Source organism: Ostrinia nubilalis, chromosome 15, assembly GCF_963855985.1.
Source record: "Ostrinia nubilalis chromosome 15, ilOstNubi1.1, whole genome shotgun sequence".
Lineage (NCBI taxonomy): Eukaryota > Metazoa > Arthropoda > Insecta > Lepidoptera > Crambidae > Ostrinia > Ostrinia nubilalis.
The window spans coordinates 1,777,870-1,786,673 of NC_087102.1; the positions used below are offsets into that span (position 1 = coordinate 1,777,870).

Here is an 8,804-nt window from a genome sequence, read left to right on the forward strand (position 1 = left end):
AGCAGATGTCTGATCTGGTATTTCTTGGTCTGTTTCGATTTCAACTCTCACATCGATTGAACCTTTTAAAGTTTCGTGTTGTCTCGAACAGTCGATAACAATTAAAGGAGCTATGTCTCTGAATTCTTTCAAACTTAACAACGGCTCTGACCGACGTCCGTAATACGACTGTTGAAATCTTGCATACTGATCGTATAATAAAGAAAACCTATCTTCTGAAAAACTAACATTTAGTCCTTCATACGGATAATATGATGAATTTAAAAACACTCTTACATCACGCACATGACAATGATCAAACTCTGCCATTGACAATGCAACATTATGTTTACGGTTGGTTTGTAAGGCAATGACAACAAATCGTGGTTTCTCTATTTGCGAAGAAGTTTTTATAGACCAACGGTCTTATTCATAATCATTTTTCACATTTTATCAAATGCTTATTAGAGGTTTATAAAACGTTTGATAAAAATTGTTATTCATAATCGTCATTTAGCGCTAAAATCCTCTTTTATCTGTGTGATAAGTTATCGAGAGCTCGGGCCTTGTTTAAAGCTCTAATAAACCTATTTTAACCTAACTTTTATAAATGTCATTTCATATGAATGTCACTTCGTTGGTTTATTTATTCAAAATATCCTTGCTGTGATCCTTGCTTGTGAAAATGAATGCTATAAATGCAATTGTGCATTTAGCCAATAATGCCGACCCAGCGCGACGTAGAAAGCTCTACCGCCAACGAAGCAACCCATTCGATTTGCGGGACCTAAATTTTAAAATAAAATATAGGTTCAATAAGGACACAGTGCGCACCATCATAGATTTGGTGGAAGATGATCTGGTTCAGAGCGCTAGAGGTGGTGGCACGTGTCCTGAACTGCAAGTTTTAGTGGCCATAAGATGTTGGGGACGTCGTGAGGTAAGCACAAAAAAGTGTTTTATTTTATCCCTTTGTCGTGGCTGCTATAATTATTTTCATACATTTTCAGGTACAAGATGATGCTGGTGACCTCCATGGCCTAAGTCAGCCGACAGTGAGCCGGATATGCGCCAGAGTCGCGCATGCAATCGCGAATAAGGCAAATTCCTTCATCAAAATGCCTATCACTATAGGAGAGCAGGAAAGAATTAGTGCCAAATTTAGAGCAATTAAAAATTTTCCTGGGGTGATAGGAGCCATAGATTGCACCCACATTAAAATTAAAAAAACCGGAGGTGACATGGCCCAGTACTATATTAATAGAAAAGGCTATTATTCCCTGAATGTTCAGGTAAAATATATTTTGATTTTATACAGTTTACAACAGAGAAAGATTTGTTTTAATAATGTCTATAATTTTTACTTTGTATGATCTAAATTTTAGCAACATTCAACACTATATTATTGGATGGATTACCTACAGGATACTGTTTTTTTTATTTTAGGTTGTCTGTGATGCTGACCTCAAAATAATGGATATAGTGGCTAGATGGCGAGGCAGTACACATGACAGTCGAATTTTTATGGAGAGCAATATAAAACAACGATTTGAGGATAGGCAGTTTAGAGGACGCCTTATTGGCGATTCGGGCTACCCTCTTCTGCCATATCTATTTACACCTATTTTAAGGCCTAGTCGTCCAGAAGAAGAAGCATACAATAATGCTCACATCTCAACTAGGAACACTGTTGAAAGGTGTTTTGGGGTGTGGAAGCAGCGGTTCCAATGCCTACTCCATGGCTTACCAGTAAGCCTCCAAAATGGAAAAGCTGTGATCATAGCATTGGCTGTATTACATAATATAGCCATTGATATGAATGACACATTGTTAGGTAAATGTTATCAATTTGACTGTACATAAGGAATACAAATCTTTATGACAAAATGTTGACAAATTCATAATATTTTTCAGAACAACATATGGAGCAGGTCCCTGTAACTCCGCAACTTTCGACGGAGAACAGTGTTCACGACAACCGACCTTCATTGTTGAGGCGTAGGTCGCAGTTGATACTACAAAATTTTATAAATCAACATTTTTGAATGGTACTAAAATACATTTTGATAAATTCCAACGATTTACTTTTATGTAATGTCATTTGAGTTCATGAAAATGTTGTATTTTAATTTTTCAGATACTGTTCCTGGCATCTTAATGAAAATAAAAAGAATATTTGATTGAAAAATACCTGTATTTCAATTTTCAGTCCAATTTGTTACTATCACAAAAACAAAACCTGTAGTTCTCTTTAAAAAAGCAATTATTCTGCAAAAATTCAAAACAAATTACTTTATATCACTAATTTAAGTACAATTAGTTTCAACAAACTTACTTATTAAAAATCACAGTTCAATTCTTTAAAACAAAGAAATTGCTTAAGTATAAACGTTTCTATTCGGAGGTTATCAACCTTCTACATTTAAAACAAAATAACCATAATTTACACTATTATTATAAAGGCGAATGTTTGTGACTAGGCATATGTGTATTTACTTTATATCACTAATTTAAGTACAATTATTAAACTTACTTACTAAAAATCACAGTTCAATTCTTATAAACAAATAAATTGCTAAAACAGATAGATTATATAGTCTCGAATAACATATAGGCTTCTTTTTATCCTGGAAAAATGCACAGATCCTGTAGGTTACAGAAATAGTAGTCTACGCAGGCGGAGTCGTGGGCAACAGCTAGTTAATAGTAATCTCAAACTCTTATTAAGTTATGACTAGTAAACATATTCATAGCCGTCTAAATATATTGCAGAAACACAATCAAAATGCGGATTGGAACTGCATAAAATACAAATTAAAAACAAACAGAAGTAAGGGAGGAACTAACTTATTATTTAGAATCTGTTAGTACTTGAAAAACTTTAACATCAAAAGACTTATTATTCTTTATTAATGTGAGTGTAATATTTAAGTTTTTCCTGTAATAATTGATGCTCAAGATCCAAGTTTCTCCCTTTCTTCCGTTCGTTTTCCATTTGAACTTCATGCAGTTCAATCCGGCATTTTGATTCTGTTTCTGCAATTTCGGAAATCCTAACTTTGCTTAAATCAATTAAGCCTTCTTTGTTTAACAGTTTCCTTTTTTTTTTGATTGCTGGTGCTTTAAAATTAGGTTTTGCTTTATTTTCTTTTGCCTCTACTTTTTTATTTTCTTTATCTTCCAATATGCCTCTAGTAGTACAAGCATGTGTATCTTCTATTTCTTCATCAAGTACCACCAATTCATATTGGATTTCTTCATTATTTATCAATTCCTGATCTTGCGTATTTTGAGTTGATTCCTCCTCTTGAATGTTAATTAATTCACTTTTATTTGAGTCCGAGTCAAATCTGTTAACATCGACTACAAATTCATTGGGCAACCAAGATGCTATATCATCAGCCCTATCGTCAGGCACTGATAATGGTGGACCACCGCCAGTTTTAATTTGAGCCTGCCTAGCAATGGTCTTGTCTTTCTTCGCACTGATTTTTATGAGGCTCCATTGCGATTTTAACTGGGTAATGGAGCGGTTCATACCAGCGCACATTGAATTAAACCTGAAAAAGAAATGACAGGATTTTGAATTACAGGTAAAGGCAAAATTTTATATTGAAGGCAGAAATCAAAAGATGTACCAACGTTGTTTGTAAATCAGCCCAAGCCGCAACCTTCCGTTTATTCGTGTTAGTGTCTGTATTTTTATTTTCGATTGCATTTACTCTTTCTTTCACCAACTCTTTCAGCAAATACTGAAAAGCAAACACTAGGCGTCAAACATAAATAAAACCATGCTACAAAAATTAGTAGGCACTTTATCAGGCTAAAAATAAGTACTACCTTATCTTCCTCCAACCAGTTTTCTGATCGTTGCCTTTTAGGCGGTCTGTTCTCCTTCGTCATGGACATAATTAGTATCCGATGTAACTAGCCGGGTCGTCGTAAGAGCTTATTGCAGAGTACAGGGTAAGAGGTACAGAATCCAGAACATACAATCCCAAGTTTTATAAAAGTTTGATAAAACTTGGGAGTTGATCGAAAAAACCGAAAACTTTATTAAATTTTCGTGCCAAATGTCAATGTCAGTAAGTAAAACGTCACAGCTGCCAATTTTTTGTTTTTTTTTTCTGCGATTTGTCTATGATTTTACATGGTCCATCAAGTTAAATCACCAAAAAAGCTGTTTTCGTTCATTCTTTTTGTATAGTCTGTGGAAAGAAAATATTAAACTCTGTTTTAGCTATCAAAGGTTTGTAAACGATTATGAATAACGTTTTTTATCAGAGGTTTATAAGAGTGTTTTAAGCCTATCAAACGTTTTAGCTAATGTAGGTTTTAAACCTATATTAGCATTTTATTATGAATAAGACCGCAAGTATGCTTACGTGTTTTAGGTAGTAATGGATATTCATACAGATCCCAATTACGGAACGCTAATGGAATAACTCGATCTTTCTCCAAGTGTTTCAATAGGTTAATCCTTTCACGATCCGAAACTTTTATGTGTGGAACTCGCCATATAATTTTATTGATTATAATGTCATCCACAACTTCGCCTGCATTTAACTTCACCGCATTAAGATTAGTATTACTTCTTAGTAACACTAACTCATGTTTACAGTTAATAATAATTTTTTCATAGTCTTCGGCAAATCCTAGTATCCTATTTAACGGTATAGATGCAGAAAATGATCCACCGTTGACATTGTTTGTTCCTATGGTTGACCAGCCCCAAACTCGACTACATTTAGATTCATTGTCATTTAACGATAGGTACGATTTCATTGTTGTAGTAATGCCTGCATTCTTAATTTTGTCTATTTCTACTCCATTTAGTTCATATCTAATATCTTGGAAGAGAAAAAGAGCTGGATTATTTATGAAATGTACATTTGATACTTTTTCTTTGGTGGTGCTGTTATACACAATTACTTTTCCTTCGATATAAAGATTACTAAGTGAAGGTAACACGTACAAGTCTTGTTGGTTGATAGGTATTCGTATTTCATCATTCTTGTTAAAACTTGTCACATATGGCTTGTACGAATGATACTCAAAACTTTCAATGCTGTTATCGTACGATGTTTGTTGAGATATATTTAAAATATTCATTTTATCAATCCAATTAACTTTAGAAATTCTTTATTAGTCTTGGTTAGCTTCTTTTTTAGCTGAAGCGGTCTGTCTTTGTGAAATGATCTTTTAGAACTGACTGAAGTACTCAATGTAGAAGAGTTTTTATTGAAATTGATCATTTTTTTCTGAAATGTAAATACAGCTGTACTTCTTCACCCCTTAAGTTAATCTCTTTGTTTTCAGCGTCCAAGAGCCTTATATTAATAGCGACTATAGAACTTTGGTTGACAGGAAAATAAATTAAATTTTTAGGTATTTCAATTATTCGATAACCAGGTGGTACATTAGGTACGAATTCATAAATTATATGGCTAGCTTTCCCGTTTACAAATGAACCACTAACTACATCGCATTCGATCCGCACAATAGTCGTTGATAGAATGCTTACAGGATACTGTGATTCAGTACTTATATTTGCATTTATAGTTTCCATTCCAAATCCTAAAATTTTACCAATTGATTTACTTTTATTGAAATGAATGTCTTTAGAACAATAGATATTTGTTTTCAATGTATTATTATTGCAAGTTAGTTGTAATACAGTGTTCTTGATGTTATTTTTTAAATAATCACAAATATCTTGAAGCTCGTAAGATCCTTCTGGAATTTCAATGATTTCATTTTCACCATAGTAAAACTTGTTGTTTCTTTTATCTATGTTGGGAATAGAATTGAAGGTTGAAAAATATAAAAGACCGCATTCATAGTCCCCCCGAAGTTCCAAAGTCGGTGAATAATTGGTTGTTAATGAGGCTCCTGTCCCCGTTATAGACACAGTGAAAGACATTATTATACTGACAATTTTATTAATAATTTTCATTATTTAAATGCTTTTTCCAATAATTCCTTAAAAATTTCAGACACAAATGACCACAGTTTATCGTACCAAAGGCTTGATGTCGCACATAATTGTATTTTATAGGTAAGTTACGCAAATATTGAACTAATTCCAGCGGTGGTTTTAAATTACCAAAACTGTCGTAATATTCAACATAATCATTTTGCTTTACAAAGGCTACCCAATGTGTACCAGGATTTTTGTTACTATCCAAATTCATGATTGCACATTCTGTCTTCTTGGGTTTTGCAGGTAATGTATCTCTCATGAATACACCACGAAAGAATGGAATATTACTTCCATGTTCGATTATATCCACATCAGTGAGCGCACGTTTAGGTAGCCGCATAATTAGTTTTTTGAAGGATTCAGATATAGCCCTGCTCCATTTTTATGTGGTTTTATATACAACCCTTTACCAAGAGCCATCGCTTCCATCATTCTGTTATGTCTTTCTGATTCCTTCAGACTCTTTTGGGCAGCTTTAGAATCATTAACAGCTTTTGCTATACCAGCTGCTCCTCCAGCAAGAGAACCTAAAGCTGATAGCCCCGCAAATATAGGAATAAGTGGTAAAAACCCTCCACTTTTTGGAAGAGGAATACATCGAGGTAAACGTATTCCTTTTTTATTAACAAAAAGTTTCTTTGCAGCTGCATATGCATATCTTATAGCAGAATGGTTATCTTTACATTTACTTCTTTTTAATTCTGATTTTATTTTCTGTATCCCTTTCCTAAATGATGTTATGCCTCGACCTGCTTTGATTTTTGCTTTCATAGCATTTTTAACTATCCATGAAGCAATTTTTTCTCCTTTTCCAGTATCTTTTGATTTAAGCCTTCTTTTAGCCATATTTAACAGTTCTAAGTCTGCCTTATGTCGAGCACTAGAATCTTTATTCAAGTAAGCAATATCGTGATGCATACAAGCCTCATCCAATTGGTTAATCCCTCGATCACCTTTAAGTATTCGTTTCTCAAGTTTAGTTCCAGGACCACAATATTGATATCCAGGTAAATGTAACTCAAACGGTAAATGATCTATCAAGGTATCAATTATACCACTACCTTCCGTCATCGATAATCATAAAGTGAGTTAAAGAGTGAAAATTATGTTATTTATATAACTACACCACAATTTCACTTTTATCCACCCAACTGTTTTCCTTGTCACTTAAACCCAGCCATTTTACAAAAAGTTTGTTTCCTTTCTTCCTTATAACTTTCTCAATAAGATAAAGGTCAGTCAATTTAGTTTTTTGTAATTCATATCCATAAAAAGAACCAAGAATAATTTGATTATGCTTGTCTTCTATTTGATATGTTTGAGGATCTGTTTGATTAACTTTTACAATACGAAAAATTTCTGTAGACCAATTAGGTGTATAACCTTTATAAAAATCTCCTTTGAATTTACTTATTCGAACAAAGTTACCAACTTGAAAATTTGATCGTTGACGTGTTTGTTGCCTTTGACTTTTAATAATATTAGATCTAACAACAATCTCGTTGGAATGGTTGACATCTATTGGTTTAAATTTTGTAACGCGATGTATAGTGCTGTTATATTGCTGTACAACGGTGTCTAAATTATTTTTAAACCATTGATATCGACCGCATAAACTAAACAGTTTATAGAGATGAGATTTTATCGTTCTTATTACTCGCTCCACAATGGCTGCCTTTTTAATCGAGTATGTGGAATAATGATTAATGTTATAACTTTTAGTTAACTGTTTGAAAGAATCGTTATAAAACTCAGTACCCAAATCGGTTTGCAAATTTTTAGGTTTTCGCCTCGATTCGATTAATATACTATGCATTGCATTAGTAACATTTTGTTTGGATTTAGACTTCAATGGTCTAACCCATACATATTTTGACAAAGCATCAATTACAACTAGAACATATTTATATCCTTTATTAAATGCTGAGTATTTTTGAAAATCCATGAGGTCAGCTTGCCATAAATCATCTATTCCTTTGATAATTGTATGTCGACGGATGAAGTTTCTTCTCACTGCTTTGTGAAGCTCGTTTACCAGATCTTGTTTACTCATTCTTGCTAGATTTAGCAGCAATCATCACATCAATTTCTTGTTTTGTGTAATAAAATGTAGTCAAATTATTAGTAGTTGATTTTTCTAAACTATTAAGATATTTTTTTATATTACTTTGAATGATTTTCAATTCATTTTTAAGTTCTTGAACACATTTATCCACATACTGTTTATTTACAGCTTCATTATCCTGTTCTGGAGTTAATAGTCCTTTTAATCTCGATGATTTTAAATCAAAATCACCTGAATCTGACTTTACTAATGTGTCAGTAAGAATATTAGTAAATTCAGATAGTCTTAAACGCTTATGAATATGGTGACCGAATTTATCTATATTCATTGCCGTCTGCTCGGCTTCTGTAGTGTAATGGTACTGCCAAAACCTCCTGTTGGAAGCTTTTTATATTTTATATCTTTTATGATACCAGCTTCATACAATTCCTCTATTATTGCATAAATTTCATTATACACTCCAGTGTTACCAGCTGCCCATGATCCGAGTAGTAATTTTAACCTTTCCACTAATTCATTTGGATCATCCCAATAAACTAAATCAGTATCCTTCTTAACTTCTTTCAAAATATCAATTCCTTCACCTTTACTTCGACTTTCTACACTGCTTGTATTTCTCGAGAACTTAAACAAAGGTTTGATCACATTCATATATTTAAATCCTTTGTTACTATTTATAGGTTTAGATGGATCGTAATTACGTTTGTGGGCATTGGTATCCATAAGTACTAACTTATAATTGTGTAAGTCCTCTTCTGTTATGATATCTAAATTTGG

At 33.1% G+C, this 8,804-nt stretch overlaps 1 protein-coding gene across 1 annotated transcript; it reads left to right on the forward strand.

Annotated features, from left to right (window-relative positions):
* Positions 1-396: 396 nt before the first annotated feature.
* On the forward strand, positions 397-2,167 carry LOC135078694 (putative nuclease HARBI1). Its single transcript, XM_063973240.1, has 5 exons — positions 397-919; positions 990-1,271; positions 1,426-1,813; positions 1,894-2,027; positions 2,117-2,167. The coding sequence occupies exons 1-4, from the start codon at positions 665-667 to the stop codon at positions 2,022-2,024; spliced, it is 1,056 nt and encodes a 351-aa protein (XP_063829310.1). The 5' UTR covers positions 397-664; the 3' UTR covers positions 2,025-2,027; positions 2,117-2,167.
* The last annotated feature ends 6,637 nt before the right edge of the window (positions 2,168-8,804 follow it).